At 44.8% G+C, this 20,903-nt stretch overlaps 1 protein-coding gene across 5 annotated transcripts in view; it reads right to left on the minus strand.

The window, feature by feature from the left end:
* TUB (TUB bipartite transcription factor) overlaps positions 1-20,903 on the minus strand; it is a 109,127-nt gene that overhangs the window by 48,428 nt on the left and 39,796 nt on the right. For all 5 annotated transcript variants that reach the window (XM_074997704.1, XM_074997701.1, XM_074997702.1 and 2 more), the window contains exons 2-3: positions 17,172-17,223; positions 13,431-13,593 (exon numbers count right to left, since the gene is read on the minus strand). In XM_074997704.1, coding sequence (XP_074853805.1) covers positions 13,431-13,593; positions 17,172-17,223 — 215 coding nt within the window. The remainder of the gene's footprint in view (positions 1-13,430; positions 13,594-17,171; positions 17,224-20,903) is intronic.

A 20,903-nucleotide genomic window follows, 5' to 3' on the forward strand; every position in this document is an offset into this window, starting at 1 on the left:
AATCTTTGCAACAAGATTGTGGGTAGCTGCTTTAACTGTATTAGCAGGGGGAATTTCAATCCTGGAGACACATGCTGGAGATGTGCTGCCATTTGAACCACACCTTTGAAGTTTCTAAAAATGATTATAATCTTCTAACATAAAACTCTCCACACCTCACTAAGAGGTAGGGCAGCACTCCGACCATCAAGAGCATGATCTAGTTCAGAAAACATAGTTCCTGCCTTCTCCCAAAAAAGTACAGACACCTTCTCGGACTGAAGTCAATAGAAAACAAGATCCAAACAATTACATTTTGCTAAACTTGCTCAAATATTTTTTAAAATGAATGATTAAATGTCAACTTAAAATCTACCAATTTATTGTTCAATGAAAAGCGCTCTCACACTCTCTCACCATCATTGATGCTTCCAGAACAGAATGACATGACAAATTTAACAATCCAGAAACATGACTTATGATCAGAAATCTTTTTGGCACAAAAAGAGAAGTTACTCACCTGTAGTAACGATGGTTCTTCAAGATGTGTCCCCGTGGGTGCTCCACAATAGGTGTCGGGCTCGCCCGACGCCGCAGATCGGAACTCGTCCAGCAGTTTCTCCTGGATCGCACATGCGCCAGCGTGCGCCGCCCCCCCTGCGCGCCCCCAGCCACGTGCATGATACGGTCGCTGCCAGTTCCTTGACCAACCGCCTCGGATGCTCCTGAAAAACACCAGACAGAGATCCGAAGCGGGAAGGATGGGCGGGTGGTGGAGCACCCACGGGGACACATCTCAAAGAACCATCGTTACTACAGGTGAGTAACTTCTCTTTCTTCTTTGAGTGGTCCCCGTGGGTGCTCCACAATAGGTGACTACCCAGCAGTAACCCAAGTAAGGAGGTGGGTAATCGGTTTATGTGCAGCTTGCCCCCAAGAGGACTGCTGTCGACAGACGGGTATCCTCTTAGAATACCCGAGGCAGGGCATAATGCTTGGCGAAGGTGTCATAGGATGACCAGGTCGCCGCTCTACAGATGTCTGTTAACGCAATGCCCTTGAAGAAGGCTGTTGACGCTGCCACCGCCCTGGTGGAGTGAGCCCTGGGCGGGGCCAGCAAAGGAGTCTTTTGAAGTTCGAAGCACATTTTTATACAGGACACAATGTGCTTTGAGATTCTCCGGGCAGAGACACCTTCTCCTTTTGACCTGGGAGCAAGAGAGACTAGAAGCCTGTCCGTTTTCCGGAAGGACTTAGTTCTGTCTGTGTAGAAGGCCAACACCCTCCTCACATCTAGGAGATGCAGGCGTGCCTCCTGGCAGGAGCTGTGAGGCTTCGGGTAAAACGAGGGTAAAACTATTGGCTCGTTAAGATTGGACTCCGAAGAGACTTTTGGAACAAAGGCTGGGCGCAGCCTTAAGGTTACCGCCTCCTTTGAGAATACTGTGCAGTGCGGTGTTGCCATCACTGCCGCGAGCTCACTCACCCTGCGGGCTGACGTAGTTGCAAGGAGGAAGGTTGTTTTTATCGTAAGGGGACGTATGGGAACTGTGGCTAATGGTTCAAAAGGTGGACCCGATAGCGTGCTGAGCACCAAGTCCAAATTCCACAATAGTGGAAGCGGTTTCCGAGGGGGGGTACAGGTTTACCAGCCCCTTCAAGAACCTGGTAACGATAGGATGGGCGAATACCGTGGGCCCTTTCTCTGTATGCCAAAAGGCTGATATAGCGGTGAGGTGGACCTTTAGCGAGGATAGAGAAAACCCGCCTCTCGAGGTCCAATGAGTATTCTAGTATTACAGGTATAGGAACGTCAAGGGGAGCTAACTGCTTGGCGGAACACCAGGCTGTGAATCGAGTCCATTTCTGCTTGTAAGTCCTCCTGGTGGAGGTCCTTCGGCTACATTCCAGGACTTGTTGTGCTCCCTCCGTACATGTGCTCTTTAAGGACCTGAGCCATGGATTAGCCATGCTTGTAGGTGCAGACCCTGAGGGTGTGGGTACACTATGGACCCTTGAGCCCGTGTGAGTAAGTCCGGCGCCACCGGTAGAGGGAGTGGTGGGCGGTCTGACATGCGCAGAAGCAAGGGAAACCATTGCTGCTGATCCCAAGCGGGACTATGAGTATCATGGGAGCTCTCTCCCTTCTGGCTTTGTGCAAGACCTTGTGGACAAGCGCTGCAGGGGAAACGCGTAAAGTAGGGAGACCTTCCATGAAAACATGAATGCGTCCCCCAGGGACCCCCGCCCCACTCCTGCCCTGGAGCAGTACTGGGGACACTTTTTTTTTTTTTTTTGTACTGGGTGGCAAACAGATCGATCTGGGGAAAACCCCCATGTACGAAAAATGCACTGTAGCAGATCGGAGCGGATCTGCCATTTGTGCGTGACTGCGAAGCACCTCCTCAGCTGATCTGCATTCACGTTGTGAGCAAGTACGAGGCTTTCAACGTTATGTTGTTGGCGATGCACCGATTCCACAATTGGAGTGCTTCTGCACATAGGGCACGGGATCGTGCTCCCCCTTGTCGATTGATGTAGAAACATAGTGGAGGTATTGTTGGTATTGAATCTCGACTACTTTGCCATGTAGGTAATCTCGAAAATGTTTGCAGGCATTGAACACTGCCCTGAGCTCCAGTATGGATATGTGCAGTGTCTGTTCTGCAGGAGACCATAGCCCTTGCGTTACCTTGTCGCCGATGTGCGCTCCCCATCCCATGTGGGAGGTGTCGGTAGTAAGAAAAATAGAAATTTGTGGTTGGTGAAAAGGCACCCCCACTAGCAGATTCTCGGGGTTTTCCCCACCACGCCAGTGATCTGTGCACCTCTGTTGTGGGCGACACCACCCTGCGGACAGTGTGGGATGCTGGTTTGTAAACGCTCGCCAGCCAATGCTAGAGGCTTGACATGTGCGACCTGGCATTCTGTACCACAAACGTCGCTGCCGCCATGTGGCCCAGCAGCTGTAGGCACATTAAAGACCGGCACCGTGGGGCTGTATGTAATGACTTGCACCAGCGAACTGATGGCGCGGAAGCGGGCGTCGGGTAGGTACACCCTTGCTGTGATAGAATTTATGCGTGCCCCTATGAACTCTATATGTTGTGTGGGTTCGGACTTTGACTTTGCGAGGTTGATGACTAGGCCCAGCGAAGAAACGTGTCCACTGTGACACGTATCATGCGTGAGACCTCTGCCTTCGAGGTCCCTTTTAGCAGGCAGTCGCCCAGATATGGGAAAAATAAACACCCCCGTCTGTGCAGGTAGGCTGACACCAGTGCCAGGGTTTTGGTAAAGACTCTGGGGGCCGAGGAGAGGCCAAACGGAAGAACCCTGTGCTGGAAGCACTCCTGGCTGACCGTGAAGCAGAGAAAGCGTCTGTGTGCCGGGTGGATTGTTATATGAAAGTAAGCATCTCGTAAGTCGAGTGCTGCAACCCAGTCTCCATCGTCCAGTGCCGTGAGTATCAAGGCAACTCTGATCATCCGAAACCGTTGCTTGCGCAAGTAACGGTTGAGGCCCCGAAGATCTACGATGGGCCTCCAGTGTCCTGTTTTCTTCCCTGGTAGGAAGTAGTGTGAATAAAAACCTTCCCCTGGAATTATTCCGGCACTCTTTCCACTGCCCTTATGAACATGAGGTGAGTCACCTTCTGCTTGAGCCTCGCCTCGTGGCAGCGTCCCTGAGGTGAGGCCTGGTGGGAGGCTTTGTCGGTGGAAGCAACTGGGAGGGGATCGCGTAACCCGTGGCTATGATCTCCAGCACCCATATGTCTGTGGTGATCTTTTGCCATTGGGAGTGGAATGGTCTGAGGCGATGATGGAACATGAGATGAGAGTGGCATTGAGCGAGGGTATTGATAGTGCAGCCCCCGACATACCCGTCAAACTTGTTGCCTTTGGGCCTGACCTGAGGGCGTACGGCTTTGTTGAGAACATCGCCTAGGAGTTCTGTACTGTTGCCGCTATTGATAGCGCCCTTGGCCGTAGCCCCGTTGATATTGAGCACGCTGTGGTTGTAAGCGTACCGTCTTTGCTGAGGATAAAATTTTTCCCTCCTGTATGGGGAAGTATAAATGCCCAAGGTTCTAAGTGTAGCTCTCGAGTCCTTACTGGAGTGAGGGACCGAGTTGGTTGAGTCTGCAAACAGCTTTTGTGTATCAAAGGGAAGGTCCACGATCTTCGCCTGTAGGTCCCTCGAGATACTAGACGTCTGGGGACAGAATTCTCTACGCATGACCACAGCTGTAGCCGTTGAACGTGCCGCCGTGTCCGCCACGTCCAGGGCAATCTGGACTCCTGTCCGCGATGCTGCGTAGCCCTCTTGAACAATCGCCTTTAACACCGGCTTTTTATCTTACGGCAGTAAGCCCGGAGTAATTATCAAAATTATGGTTTGCTAGGTGTGCCCATAATTTGCCACTCTCAATAGCAGGATAGGAGAGGAATATACCTTCCCGCCAAACAGCTCTAGCTTGTTAGCATCTTTGTCCGATCCCCCGATTTGTACTGAGAAGCCTTTGACCTCTGCTGGGACAACCCGACCACCAAAGAATTTGGTTGTGGGTGACTGAAGAGGAACTCCATGCCCTTTGCCGGGATGAAGTATTTCTTATCCGCTCTCTTGTTTGTAGGCAGAACAGAGGCCGGAGTCTGCCATATAGTAGTGGCTGACTCCAGAATGGCTTCGTCCAGCGGAATAGCAATTTTGGATGAAGCCGGGGGTCTCAAATTTTTCAGGAGTTTGTGATGTTTCTCCTGCACCTCTGCCGTTTGAATGTCTTGCGTGAAAGCCACCCTTTTAAACAGCTCCTGAAACTGTTTAAGGTCATCTGGGGAAGAGACATCCCCGGGGGGCATGGCCTCATCTGGGGAGGATGAGGAGGAACCACTAAGGTAAACCTCCTCGAACCCTCAGGTTCCCGCGATCAATGATACACTTGCTCGCTGGAGGATTGTGAAGGAAAGTCTCGGGGTTCTAAAATTAACTCCCCTTGAGACAACTGTGTTTCCGTCCCCGATCGGGAGTGCCCATGGGGGTATTGAGCGGCCAGGGGGGGACCTGCCCCTGGGGTGTAGGCCTGTGGTTTGCCTGTGTCCAGCATGATAAGGACGACCATGGCAGCATGGGTGAAGGTGGCCGAAGCCATGGTGACATTGGTTGGAGGAACGGAGAAGGAGGTTTTTCTTTTTTTTTTTTGTTTCTTTTTTTTCCGGATGGGCCGGTGGAGACACAGGCCTTCGGTGTGGCGTGTGTATCACAGGGGGAGGGCTTGGTGCTAACAGCAGTGCAGCCCTGTCCAGAGATGGACTGCGGTGCCGGGTTTTTGATGTTGCCTTGCCCCTCCGCTGCAGGGCCGGCACCGCCCCCTCCTGTGCCGGGGATCTCGGCCCCGCCGTCAGCGCCGCACTCGGCACCGTCAGCTGCGGTGCCGCGTGGGTATCCTCCTCCGGTGCCTGCAGGCTCCGTGCCTGGCGCCCCTGCACTGCTGGTGCCGTGGGGGTCTGTGCCGCCTGTGGCGATGCCACCGGTTCCGGCGCTTGCCGGGCTGACGCTCTAGGCGCCGCGCGTGCCGGCTGTTGTATAACCAGAGGCTCAGCCTCTGCCACGTGCGCTGCCGCTTGCCTGAGTATGTGGCTGGTGGCTGCGTGCTCCGCTCGTCCTGCTCGCTGCAAACGCACAGCAAGGATCGAGCCAGGGAGAGTTTCCTCCGCTTCTGCACTGAGGGGGTCAGAGATAACCTACCCTCCTCTTATGCAACCCAGAGGGCCCTTCTGAGTGAGGCTTCTCTGGCAAGTCCGGCTGGAGAGCCTTATCAACAAGAGCATTTTACGCCTCATCGCTCTGTCCTTCCTGGCCCTGACTGTGAGCTTAGCACAGTGAGAACGTGTCTGGGTAGCCGTAATTTCCCCAGGCATCGGATGCCTTCGCTATGCCCCACGGAGGCTGGCATAGCTTCACAGCATGACTCCCGCTTTGTAAAACCTGAAGAGGCCATTGCGGTGAGTCCTTTATTGTTAATAGGGTACTTAGCACTTAATCCGTGCCTTTCCACCCCAAATAGTGATCACCGGCCTGCGGTAGCGGGCGGCCTAAATGGCCTTCACGTCCGCTCTTCTCTTCTCCCCTCCTCTCTTTTTCCTTTTTTTTTTCTTTTTTTTTGCTGATATTCTCTTTGTCTTTGCTTTCTCTCTCTTTTTTTTTTGTTTAATAACCAAAAACAACAAATTACATGTGGAAAAAAAAGCCACTTAGTAATCTGACTCTGGCCTTAGCCTGAGTGGATTCCGTCTGCAGCCGATGGCGGTTGAGAAGGAACTGGCAGGGACCGGATCGTGCATGCGGACGGGGGTGTGCAGGGGGCGGCGCGCGCCAGTGCATGCGCAATCCAGGAGAAACTGCTGGAAGATTTCCAATCTGCGGCGCCGGGCGAGCCCAACTCCTATTGTGGAGCACCCACAGGGACCACTCGAAGAAGAACACAGATGTCATTTAGCCCTGCTGCCAAATGTTAAAGTACACAGTACTGATGTAGCCATGCTGGTCCCAAGATATCTGTGTGGTACAGCCAGTGAGATAATATCTTTTAGTGGAAAGTCCCCCTTCAGTCCCCTACTCATCTCTCTCCCTTCCCTCTTTTCTCTCCCCTCACCTCCACCCCGCCATGACTGGAGAAGCCTGTGACTGAAGAAGTATATGTTAACTGACTCCTGAAGAAGAGCTCCATGTCAGCTTGAAAGCTTGCTTTTCTTTTACTCCACCCACCATGAGTCTCTAATATCCTGGGACTGGGACAGCTACAACAACACAGCAAAATTACTTTGTCTTTAGCTGTATGCAGTCTTGTACATGGTTAAACTAAGCTTCTCAACCAAAAGCTGTTCTGAAGTTAGGTGGTGAGTTTTTTTTTTTAAAATAGAAAACATTTTAATTCCAGACATATAAAAGCCACACTTGCAAAATATTAACAATAAAAGCAGACTTGGCCTTCTTCAGATACTAGCCTCAAAACTGTGAACAAAGGAGTTTGTCCCAAGTGGAAATTCACCATTTTTACAGGGAAAAAAACCAAAACCAAAGATACCTTCTTGCCTATGAAAACTGCTTTTGTTTTTTGATGAACATTTAAGGGGGAAGTAGAAAAGGGCCCTTCTTTACTGGTTATCAGATTAACACAAATCAAAATGTTTTAAAAATCACCCGTTGCTGTACATTTCTATGTACAGAGCCACACTCCTGTACCTATGACAAATGCACACATACTTCCACAGATGCAGGACTTAGCTAAGGTGACCATCCGTCCCGTATTGGGCGCGACAGTCCTGTATTTGGAATGCCAAAAGGGCATCCTGACTTTTTTTTTTTTTTTTTTTTTTTTTTAAAAGAGACTCATTGTCCCATATTTGGCCCTGCCCCCCAGCCAGTAGCTGCTACTTTCACTGGCTCCCAGGGAGCGTCCGTGGCTGCTGCTTCCACAGGGGTCCCTGGGAACGCTGGTGGCTGCCACCTTCTTCCTGGCTCCCCAGGACTTGCAGGAGCCACCCATCCCCCCCATATCTCCCTGTCCCATATCTGGGACAGGGAGAGATGGTTGCCCAAGACTTAATCCATCACGATAATTAAAAAAAAAAATCAATTCTTACATTTACTATGTTTCGGTAAATATTGTAGCTATGTAAATATGAACTTTTTGTCTATTTCCCCACTTTACCTAAACCAGTGACATCCTCAAAGGAACACACATCAGATATTTGCAATACTTTAAACAGCCTTCAAAGAACACAGTGAAAATTTTTGCTAACACTAATTTGGAGGAGTTCTTATTTTTGTCTAATTCTGTAAAAAAATGTATCAATATGTGATGCAGAGATACCTGAAACACAGCCAGCAGACATGACCCAGATGTTCCAGAATTATGAGCAGAATTTCAGAAGTAAAAGTTGTAAGCTACCGTTAACAGTATGCCCTACAAGGATATTAAGTGGAAAGAAACAGGGAGCGGGGTAGGGTGAAAGTAGTTAATAAATGGCCTTTTTGGGGTAGACATTGTTGTGAACTATTTTATTTTAATTACTTGTATCTTCTATAATGAAGCAAACAATGAGAAAAACAATATTGTTGAAAATCATTAAGCAGTTATAATGATGAATAATGACATTTTTCATCTTCTGATTTGGGACATATTGGGATTATTCACAAGGCAAAAAGCCTGATTCAGAGCTCACTGAAGTCAATGGAAACAATTTCATTGGCTTCACTAGTATATGGCTCAGGTCCCAAAACGATCTGTTTGTCTGCCCAGAATTCAATCAACTTTTAAAACGTGAGTACCAAAAGGACATTGACCTTTCATTATTCTCATCTTTTGTGTCAATACTTTATCCCCTCCATCTACTTATTTCCCCCTAGAAACAGCTTCAAAATTGTACCAAGAATCACTGTGTTACGTGCTCCAACTGCCCTACACATATACAGACTCCATAATGGACTACATCTACAGTGTTTTGAAACTAAAAGGTAACAAAGTTGTGTAATTTCTTCCAAACAGTAACACAAGTTGACACTCCTCTTTCATACACAGACTCCATTTGTATATGTAAATTTGATTTTATTAAAATCAATTTTATAAATTTGAATTCAAATTTGACTGTCCTCACCTCCCCACAAAATTCCCCACACTCATTTGTCAAACATCTACTGTTACAGCAGAAATTGTGGAAACCTATCCCACAATTCCCTCAGCCCCATAGCATTCTGCGTATTTGTCACTGGTGCAGTATAGGAAAACAATGACCCGCAAGTGGTTGTGGGTATGTGATGTCATCTTCCCATATTGCATCGCCCTCATTCCCGCCTGTGGAAAGCAAACTGTCATTTTTTCAGGGTGAAAAGTAAAAGTTGGGAATCCCAGGCACAGAAAAACCAAATAGGCTAGCTTCAGAAGATGTAGTGCCCCAGGCAGGGGGTCTGTCATACTGACCTGGGATCACCCAGATGTCCATGTCATCTCAATTGACCCTCCAACCACTTTCCCCCTCCTCCCCTTGAATCCAGAAACATCATTCCTGAAAATATGCAGGAACAGAGCACAGCCTGAAGAAAGAAGTGATGTAAACCACAGAAAAGAAGATTCTTGGCCTCACATACAAGCACGACCCCCACAGTTTAGCTGCCACATGGTGCACTGGCACCATTGCTGGGAAAAAAATCAAGTGTTCAGCTTACAGTGGGAAAGGCAGAACCTCAAATTCCATGTTGGGGCTATTTTTAATGGGTAGATGCGCTCACCACACTGATAATAAAATAAGAAGTTTCTCAGCCTCTCATACACGCTTGACCCCACAAGCTAGCTGCCATGGGCTTCTTGGTGCCAAATTCAAATTTGCAAACTCCGTTACCTAATTCCTGCACACCCGGAGAGAACTGAAGATGGAAGCAGCCAGAGTGGACAACAGTGGATCATTGTGGGATACATATGGGAAACCTCTGGAGGCTAATAAAGTTGATTTAAAGACATGACGTTACCACACTAGCCTCAATTCACACTCAATGTGAACTCAATGCTACACCAAGTCATCTTCCATGACGTTATAATAACTACCTTACTGCTCCCTAAAATCAACCTAATAGTATTTACAGTGAAGACAGTGACATTGTAAAAATCAAGCTAACTGTTAAATTTGACTTTATCATGTAACGTAGATATAGCCTAATTGTTTTAAAGACCAGTACTAGAGACAGATGGCTCTGAAATGATCCCTCCACAGTGTGTGTCTAATGTGGAAATAATATAGTTGCTGGACTGTTAAAAGTAGAAGCTCCACTCAATACTTAAGGGAAGAAGATTCTGACAGTGTTGTCATTGTTCCTTATTAATTGTTTAGTCAATTCAGTCACTTTATGGACTGGCACAGTGTTAGAAGCCCTCAGTCTATTAGAAGCCCTTGCTTTACTGGAGTTTGCCTTTTCCTGACAGTTTTTCAAAATTTATCCTATACTATTTTAATTATTACCATATTAGAATTGATAGCAGAGTGAAAGATGGGAAACAATGTAGTTCTATGAGGGACTACGGGCAGGTTCAGAGACACATCTTTCACTCCTAGGGCAACGGAGACTGAAAAATAATTTTCAGCTGAAGTGTTTGGGGGCAAATGCAAAATGAGTTTACAGTCTCAGTCCATTTCCCAAATGGACAGATGTCATCAGCCAGGGCATTAAAAGGTGCTAATGGGGACTCTCAGGAGCAATTTTAGCACACACCAGGAAATGAATGGGCATAACAAACTGTCTTTGCTCCTCTCTGTTAAGAGTTTAAGCACATTATTTTGTTAATATCCAGGGAAGCCTATATGGCTGCTAGCTATGCTCTTTTCCATTCTTTAGGAAAAGACCTTCAGAGATGTCATCTTTCACCAGCACTAGATTCTCTCAGATAAAATAATAATAATAATGTATTTTAAAAAAAAAAAACAACCACCACCACCCTGTATTTTGGTCTGCTCTATCTTATGTTGAGAGTTAAAGTAGGCCCATTGCCAGAATTTGTAGCTGAAAAAAGTCACCAACTCTTGCTCTGACGGAATGAGGAGCAATGGTCTCAAGTTGCAGTGGGGGAGATCTAGTTTGGATATTAGGAAAAGCTATTTCACTAGGAAGGAGATAAAGCACTGGAACGGATTACCTAAGAAGGTGGTGAAATATCCATCCCAAGAGGTTTTTAAGGTCCAGCTTGACAAAGCCCTGGCTGTGATGATATAATTGGGATTGGGCCTACTTTCAGCAGGTGGTTGGACTCAATGACCTCCTGAGATCTCTTCCAACCCTATGATTCTATTATTCTTTCTGGCCTCAATCCCATTTCTGATATCTGATTTGTGTGCGTTTATTCTTTTATGTAGAGACTGTCCAGTTTGTCCAATGTATATAGCAGAGGGGCATTGCTGGCACATGATGGCATAAATGATATTGGTAGATATCAGATATCAGAAATGGCAATATACAAAAACCCATAGGAGAGCACTTCAATCTCCCAGGCCACACAGTAGCAGACTTAAAAGTAGCTATCCTACAGCAAAGAAATTTCAGGACCAGACTCCAAAGAGAAATTTCTGAGCTACAATTCATCTGCAAATTCGACGCCCTCAGCTCAGGCTTAAACAAAGACTGTGAATGGCTGGCTAAATACAAAAGCAGCTTCCCCTCCCTTGGTGTTCACACCTCCAGATCAACTTCTGGTAGTAAGCCTCACCCTTGCTGACTGAGCTAACCTTGTTATCCCCACCCTGGCTCTGGCTTATTTATACCTGGCCCTGCAGATTTCCAAGACCAGCATCTGATGAAGTGAGTCTGTGCTCACAAAAGCTCATGCTCAAAACTCTTCTGTTAGTCTATAAGGTGCCACAGGACCCTTCGTTGCTCTAGGACTGGAAATAAACTTGATAGATAATCCAGTCCAGTCCCCTGCACTGAGGCAGAACTAAATATTAACTAGACCAGTGGTTCCCATCCTATTTCATGTAACGAAGCATATGTAACGGTTAGAATTGTCTTTAATGGGGGCCCGCAAACTTTTTTCTTGGGGGGGCAGTGATTGGAGGTCCACATTAGTGAGAAGTTTGGGAACCACGGAACTAGACATACCTGACTGGTCTGGTCTATAATTCTTGGGTTGTTCTTATCCCCTTTTTTTTACAGATATACACTAGATCTTCTATTTTCCAATACTCTGGGATTTCCCATCCTCCATGAGATCACAAAGATAATAACTAACGGCTCAGAGACCTCTTCAGCCAGTTACTTAAGTATTCCAAAAAGTATTTGTCAGACACTGCCAAACAGAAGACATCTAAGTTGTCTAAGTTATTCTTAACTTACTCATTTTCTATTTTAGTTTAAGGTTATACTCTAGTTACACAATGGATTGGTGGTCATCATTCTACAACTCCTGAAGAATTCCAACACCAGCTAAGAAATGTCTATAAAAGGAAACTGAGCGAAGAAGGACTGATGTGACATAACGGCTACGTCTACACGTGCCCCAAACTTCGAAATGGCCATGCAAATGGCCATTTCAAAGTTTACTAATGAAGAGCTGAAATGCATATTCAGCGCTTCATTAGCATGCGGGCGGCAGCAGCGCTTCGAAATTGACGCGCCTTGCCGCTGTGCGGCGCGTCCAGACGGGGCTCCTTTTCGAAAGGAAGCCACCTACTTCGAAGTCCCCTTATTCCCATGAGTTCATGGGAATAAGGGGACTTCGAAATAGGCGGGGCTCTTTTGAAAAGGAGCCCCGTCTGGACGCGCCGCGCGGCGGCAAGGCGCATCAATTTCGAAGCGCCGCTGCCACCTGCATGCTAATGAAGCGCTGAATATGCATTTCAGCGCTTCATTAGTAAACTTCAAAATGGCCATTTGCATGGCCATTTCGAAGTTTGGGGCACGTGTAGACATGGCCAAGAAGGGCTGAATTCTGCCTTTAACTAGCTAACAGGCAATCTCACTGTGATGCCAGAAGGGTTGCCCAGGATACAATTATTTGGGGGATTTAGTGTAGTATAAATAAGGATTTTACAACTGTTTGAGAGATAATGTCTGGTTTCTCTGGGCTGTAGTTGACTAGAAAATCTTGTTAATTGAGGCAGCTTAAGGGTAATTGCTATCGTGTATCATAAAATAACATTTCTTAGGACAGGGTTTTGCATCTCTGATTAGCTGTGCTGAGAAAGACGTAAAGGGAAATTTTCTATCTCCTATACCTAACTACCAAAGAAAACACTTTTTATAAAATTCTCTACAAAATCAACTCCTGGACAGTATGGGGAAAAATTAGTCTCTCTTTTGAGATGTTTTTCTCCCTGATTATGACAGAAAATGTGGCGGGGGGGGATGAGGGGTTGTTTTGTCACCTGCAATCAGATCTTTATTATTTCAACAGTTTTCAGAAACTGGATTAAAAGTGGTTCTTTATTCAAAAACACTTCCTCATAGCCGATGCATTCTGGAACTTCTACGAATAAGTTCCACAGAAAAGAAAAAATAAATTTCACTCACTATTTGTAAGTAGAGTGTAGGCCCTCTGAGCATTATAGTACACTTCCATATTTTATCTTTGGCCATAACATTCAACAACCCTTTTCCCATGTTGAAATCAGACTCAAAGGGAGGAAATAAAGTACAGAGATTACAGAATATTAAATGGAAAGCAGGCATCCACACAAAGAGGACATCATATTTAAAGTTTCCACTGTCAAAAAAGTTCATTTTAAAGTTATGATATTGTTTACTTTGGAATTCGGCATAGTTATTATTATTTTCTTCAACAGACATATCTGAGCTAACATGTCAAGAGTTCATTTAAAATATTATGTTCTTAATAATTTCATTTTTTCAACAAATAACAGGACTTCTAGCAGTAAACATGCATGCTATACATCATATCAATATACCATGAAAAATGGTGCTGCTGTTGCTGTTAAGATATGATTCAACCAATGGCGCTTGTTCCTCTGAATGTTTCATTCTGCGTGTTCGCGGACGGCTGTCTACATTGGACTGCACCATTAGTGGCTCCTGGCGTTTTTTTTTCTGCTTCTGTTCTAGCAATGCTCGCTGGGGAAAAAGGCAAAGAAAAGTAATTTAGTGTTTGAATAAATGCCCCTTTTTAAGGGACTGTGTTTGTACATAGCTTCTGTTCTGCAAACTCTGCTTACCAATATTGTTTGGCTTCATACTGTGGAACTTCCAATAAATTGCAAAAGATATCCTTACATCTCCTGCAACGGCAGCCCACCTTGTTTGCTATTTTCAAAGGACAACAGCACAGTGTGAAGGAACACTGGGATGCCAGACCATAGAATCTTTACTAAAAGCACCTCACAGGCAAAACAGACTTTTCTGAACAGTCTCCTGGCTGCCAGTGCTGGATCAAAAACATCTCTGTGGAAGCCAATGGCGTGGGAGTACTGGCTGTGAACCAGGATGATAACCAAGAGCATGCAGCATGAAAACACTGATTTATGTTTTTGTAAATCAAGAAAAGATCATCTGTAAACTTAGAATCAAATGACAAGACTGGACACAAGCCCAGTGTAACAATGATACAGGCTGAATTTTAATTACATACTTTTCCACTTCAATTCCCATTTATGCCAGGTAAAAAGCAGGTGTTACTACTAGAAGGCACAGGGGATTGTTTTTAAAGTATAGGTTTCTTCAGCGATTGCTAAATCTAGAATTTGATGAAAGCTAATGTACATTTATAAGGTATCACTATCACTACCAGTTTGAACATCTACAAGAAACTACGGGGCTTAACGAAGTGTAATTTTAATAAAACAATGTCTTATTTGTCTCCTTCCTCTATACTGTGCTGTTTGTACATGAGTTATCTTTTGACTTCACTCCATATAGAGAGACAAAGAAAATATAATGCTGTTATAAATAGCAAAAGGGCTGGATTAAAACAAAGGAATATCCACCGAGATGCTCAAAACTTTTCTGTTAGTCTATAAGGTGCCACAGGACCGTTCGTTGCTGCACCGAGATTCTGACAGCTTTCCCTTATGGTGAGTACTACTGTACTCTGTGAATGATGCCTTATTGCTCAACCTGAATTAGAAGTCAGGATCTGACTCAGATGATATGCGAGAGATGAGGTGGATGAGGTAATATCTTTCATTGAACTGACTTCTGTTGCTGAATGAGAGTAGGCTTTGAACTACACAGAATTCTTCAGGTCTGGGAGAGGTGTTTAGCTGTGACATGCTTAATACAAGGGTGAATGGATTGTTTACTATAAGTAGTTAACGCATACTGTAAGGAAATATGCAAGCTGAAGTGGTCCATTAACAACCCTGGAGCTCTAGGAAAATGGGCAGGGGGTTAGTGGGGTATGGAGTGTTATAATAAACTAGAAATCCAATGTCTTTATTAAGACCTGGATTTTTAGTAATTAGCAAAGATACTAATTTAGTTTCCTAGCGATGCGAACAAGTCACTTCACTTAGAACACCTGTTAGCTACTTATGCTAAACAGTCTGATTCACTTTAATTTAGCTGCAACAAAGAGTCCTGTGGCACCTTATAGACTAACAGAAAAGTTCTGAGCATGAGCTTTTGTGAGCAAAGACTCACTTCATCAGATGCTGGTCTTGGAAATCTGCAGGGCCAGGTATAAATAAGCCAGAGCAAGGGTGGGGATAACAAGGTTAGCTCAGTCAGCGAGGGTGACTTAGCTGTGACAATTCAAGTACCTTTTCCAAGTCTGAAGAGGAGCTCCTCATAGGGGGAAAGCTTGTCCCTTTAACCCACAGAAACTGGTTCAATAAAAGATATTATCTAACCCACCTTGTCTTTTCTATTATGCTGGGTACAGCACAGATATAACAATGCTGCAGTCAGAGACAAAACGGCATTAAGGACTTGGATTTTGAAAATGGGGCACAGATTGCAAGAATGACAATGCATATGGAGTAGATATTTAAATGGAAGCAAAGATAACAGGAAAAACAGTTGATGAATAAGGCACTGTCTATACTTCCAAGTTTTGCCACCAAAAACTGCCTTTTTGCAACAAAACAGTGAGAGCTAACACACTGCAATGTGTATCCAATGCCACAGATGGTTTAGTCCTGGGGGCTAGTTTGAGGTTAAGCCTGGGGATGGGGAGCAGGTTTGCAGGATGGTGAGTAAAATGTGGAGACGGGGAGTGGGGCGGATTTGGGGACTGAGGGCTGAGGCGGGTAAAGTCTTGAGATGGGGTGGATTTGGGAGCCAAGTGGGGTAGAGCCTGGGAATGGGGTTCTGCATAATTCTTTCAAATTTAAAAGGGTTGTGTGGCCAAATGAAATTGGGAAACACTGCTGTCATTGTTTCAGGGGTGAAGTAAACTCCTCCTCCCCCAAGCAACTAGTGCTGAAATATGCCAATGACAGTGCTTTCCCAGTGACAAAGTTATCACCCCTCATTCAGGTTTTAATCACTGGGAGAACTCCCCCTGGTGATAAACCATAACTACACAGTCCACGCCACAGCTCTACAGTGCAACGTGGGCAACGTACCTATACCCTAAGGCTGGGTCAACACATGCCCCTTCCTTTCAAAAGGGACATGTTAATGAGCGGGTTTGAAAGATGCTAATGAGGCGCTGCAATGAATATGCAGTGCCTCATTAGCGTAATGGCGGCCGCGGCAATTCGAAAGTGCGGCTTTTTGAATTGTGCGCCACCTGTGGAGACGGGACCTTCCAAAAGGACACACCCCCCAGTTTTTGAAAGCCCTTCTTCCTATCTGTCCTTTTGGAAGGTCCCATCTCCACAGGCGGCGCACAATTTGAAAAGCCGCACTTTCGAATCGCTGCGGCCACCATTACGCTAATGAGGGGCTGCATATTCATTGCAGCGCCTCATTAGCATCTTTTGAACCCGCTCATTAACATGCCCCTTTTGAAAGGAAGGGGCACATGTAGACCCAGCCTAAGAGTATTAAATCCTATCTGACTGGGAATAAGAAAAAAAATTCTTAAAACTGTATGCTAATTCTCAGCTGGTTGACACTCCTGCAAGTACCCTTGTGCTTTTCCTTTTTTGTGTTTTCTGGTCTGCCAAAAGGAACTGCACATTCTAGTCATCATAATGCAGCTTTAAGGACAGATCTACACTATGGGGAAAAAACAATTTAAGATATACAACTCCAGCTGTGTGATTTGTGTAGCTGGAGTTGACGTATCCTAAATCATTTTTTCCTCCTAGCTCAACAGTAGAAGGTCAACAGGAGAAGCATTCCCATTGACTTCTAGGGTCAATAGTGGAGTCCTGGTCATTCAATTTAGTGTGGCCCCACTACACACGCTAAATCAAACCCCACAAGATCAACCACCACCACATCAATCTTCTGGTAAGTGTAAATGTACCCTAAGTCAACAAAAATGAAAACCACTCAAATCACAATAATAAAAAGTCAGCTTTAAATGTAAACTTCACAATCCTTTCCTTTCTATCACTTAAGCATGTATGGCACACTCCTGGAAGGCCAGGGAACTAACATTGCAAGATGTAATTTTCTGGTACAATACCTTGATCAGCTATGTGTGTCAATGAAAGGAGGGCTCCATATCCCACAGTAATCCTGTTGAGCAAGCCCTACTTGTCAAAAGGAAAATAGGCAGAAAGCAGACTCCAAGATCTCACCTGTCTGTCAAGCTTCTGTTGACGCAGATTGCTGCCCTCATCATCTAAAACGCTGCAAAGACAAAGAGAATTCATTAGAAAACATTTGTCAGTCCACAGAACACCAAGTTGCAATTACTGGAGCCACATCTTGCAGGACTTATTCAGGCAAAACTCCCACAGCAGTCTTTGGAAGTTTTGCTTAACTAAATTTCAAGGGAATTAAATGCAACTCATGAAATATAAGGCAAGTTCTATGTATAATGTGTACCTACCACAAAGTTCAGAGGTTAGATCATAAAGGAACACAAATCTATGGCTACTCCTACACTATCACTCTCCCGTTGAAGGTAGCATGGTAATGAGGCAATTCGAAGCAGGGTAATGAGGTATTAACATGCATATGCAGTGCCTCGTTAGTATAATAGCAGCCATGCGAATTTCGAAGTGCAGACTTTGACAGTGAAGATGTGGGCACTAGATCGAAGTAAGGGAATATTGAAATAGGGTGCTTATTTCAAAGGTGCCCTCATCTTCACTATCTGTCTGCAATTAGAAGTCTGCACTATGAAATTTGCGTGGCCACCATTATGCTAATGAGGTACTGAATATGCATGTTAGCGCCTCATTAGCCTGCTTCAAATTGCCTCATTACCATGGCACCTCCAACAGGAGACTGACAGTGTAGCAGCAGCCTATGCATGCAGCACAAAATGCTTTGTTCTCCATTACCTTCTAACAAAAATACTGGCAGTACAGCAGTGCAATTTGAGTGTAAATTTGTGTATAAAGCACACAGAAAAGGTAATGATTTTCAGGAGCAGTTTAACAAATCATCAGTATTTAAAACTGGCCTCAGAAAATCATGGTATAAGGTTGAGAACCAGAACTGTTTCTTTCCTTAAAATCGGAAGAATTATATTTACAAGTGATTCTGATTTAGTGTCTGTACTCAAAAAGTCAGAGCTCTGCTATGCAAACAGTAGGGTGTATTACCAATCACCATCATTCTCCCTCTGTTTCCATGTGATTGTTCATTGTTGCTGGTTGGGAGAACAGTTCATGCCAGATTAAATCATTTTTATTAATTAGATGTTGGTGGGATATAAAAGAGACTGAAACCTTTGCATTATATTTGGTAACATGACCAAATCCACCTATAAGTGCTACCTGCTGTAATAATATCACTAATAACGTAGATAAATAAATTCATAGGTTTAATTCAGCAAGTAAATAAAGTTAATATAGACTACCAAAAGATATAAATGTAACATACTCTAAAATTCACTATGTTAATTTGCATCCACTTATAACAGCGTCAAGCAACTTGTCACCCATCAGGGTTCTATGTGTGGCCCAAGAAACATTTTGTCCATCATCCACATGTGGAAGGTTGCCAGACTCTGCCAGTTTCCCTCCACGTAGTTTTTTTCCCTACCAGTATTACTAAGGAGACATGCATGTAAATCAAAGACACGTGAAGTGAGGTGCATTCTGACTGTGAGACCTATGCACTCCTGCTACATCCAATCATAGCGCTGCTACAGTTCAATTGGCACGCCCCTGCACATTCTAGGTACACAAGCGCAGTTAGCAGAACTATTCCAGGAGACCCTCTTGGTAATGACAACCCTATGGCTCACTGATATTATGGAGGGACATTCCTGCAGCCCAGTCAAAACATAAAAATGTACATCCAACATGGGCAGTCTTGACAATTACAGTACAAGAGTCAGAACTGGTTTCTGGACTTACAAGTATTTTAAAATATTTGGAATATGACATAATTCAGCACGTTCTGCAATTGTTAACTCTATACCATGCAGCTAGAAACCTAGATAAGCGAGAGACCTGAATGTAAGAACAGCCTCTGGGGCTTTCATCCTCTAGAGAGCAAAGAAATAAAGACGTGATGAGGTATGTAGCATAACATCAGCCTTTTACAAGATCTGCAGCACACATCATTATATATAGCTTATAAAAGGCTGATGTTATAAGATACACAATGAAGCGAATGTCATAGTGGGAATTGGAATTGTGCCTTAAAAGAATTACAGACATAAAAGTTTGTGGTCTTTGCAGGAAATAATGCTAGATGTGTTATATTTAGGATGCCCCTTGCTAAAAACCCATTCTGCATCCCAGGCAACAAAGAGATAAATGATTAGCTTTTCAAAGTTCATATCCTCATTACAGGCATAAAAAGTGGCCTCTGAAAAGTTTCTACTCATTTATGCCACCAGCTGTGCTATCAATAAAATCTCCTCAGATTATCTAAATCTGAAAAGTAACAGGTGAGATGAGACACTAGTCTGGCCCATGGGCATCTAAATGAACTTTACCACACTTGAATAGTAACAGAGAGATAGCCATGCTAGTGTATATACTATCAAAACAAAAAAGCAGTCCAGTAGCACTTTAAAGCCTAACAAAATAATTTATTAGGTGATAAGCTTTCGTGGGACAGACCCACTTCTTTAGATCATAGCCATACCAGAACAGACTCAATATTTAAGGAACAGAGAGCCAAAAATAGTAATCAAGGTTGACAAATCAGAAAAATTATCATCAAAGTGAGCAAATCAGAGAGCAGAGGGGCAGAGTGGGGAAGGGAGTTAGGAATTAGATAATTGGCTAATTAGACTTCCACTCCCCCCTTCTGCCCCTCTGCTCTCTGGATCTGCTCACCTTGATAATAGTTCTTCTGATTTGTCAACCTTGCTTACTGCTTTTGGTTCTCTGTGCTTTAAATATCGAGTCTGTTCTGGTATGGCTATGGTCTGAAGAAGTGGGTCTGTCCCTCATCACCTAATAATTTATTTTGTTAGTCTTTAAAGTGCTACTGGACTGCTTTTTCGTGTTACCACACTTGCAAATTTTGAGTGGGCATCAGCTAAGGCCAGTTGATGGGAGATATACCTGGACAGACTCAATCATGACTGCTGTTAAAACAATCCTGTTTGAAACCTTTACTCAACAGGTTTGGGTACTCCACAAAAAAGCCAGACTCTCCTCCCACCCAGCCAGTGACTCTCACCTGCCAGCAGCCACACTGATCAACAACTTCCTTCCCATCCAACATCTCCTGCCTACTGCAGTTGGGTGTTCCATGGTGTATAGGAGGCACTGGGGAGCAGCAGGGACGTGGCATGCACAGGGGTGGGGAGAAGGGAGGACTCCAAGGGAAGAGGCAGAGTGGGAGTGAAGCGGGAGCAGGAAAAGACAAGACTGAGGCTTAGGAGATGGTGCGAGGCCTAAGGGGAAACAGCGGCCCAATCACCCTAGAGCAAGCTGGTACCTTTGCTTTTACTGCCTCATTCCACAAAAAAACAATATCCTGAAGGACACAGAGTTGTGAGAAAAGAGAAATTTGTTTTTGGACATTGCACCAGACCCGTACAGAAACATGCCTAACTGTGAGAATACGACTGCACCAGGCAAAGGATTCATTTTGTGATATTTGGGAGAATGAACATGTGTTTTGGACATGGAAGTTTGACAAGATACACAGCTGGTGTGAGAGAGGTTAAAAGAGATTGACATGTCAAACACAGCATAATTAGGTGTCATCTGGAATTTTCAAATTCTAGTAGCCTTAGCAGCCTTGGCTAGAGGACCCTTCCTAATCACCAAACACCCTGCACAAATTAGATACTCAGCTATGCCAACTGTGTTTATTATTCTTATATATTAAACACTGACAGCACAAGCAGTGTGGGACGAGACACAGAAGATAACTTTGAGTGAGCTGCT

Source organism: Carettochelys insculpta, chromosome 6, assembly GCF_033958435.1.
Source record: "Carettochelys insculpta isolate YL-2023 chromosome 6, ASM3395843v1, whole genome shotgun sequence".
In the NCBI taxonomy this organism is placed as follows: Eukaryota; Metazoa; Chordata; order Testudines; family Carettochelyidae; genus Carettochelys; species Carettochelys insculpta.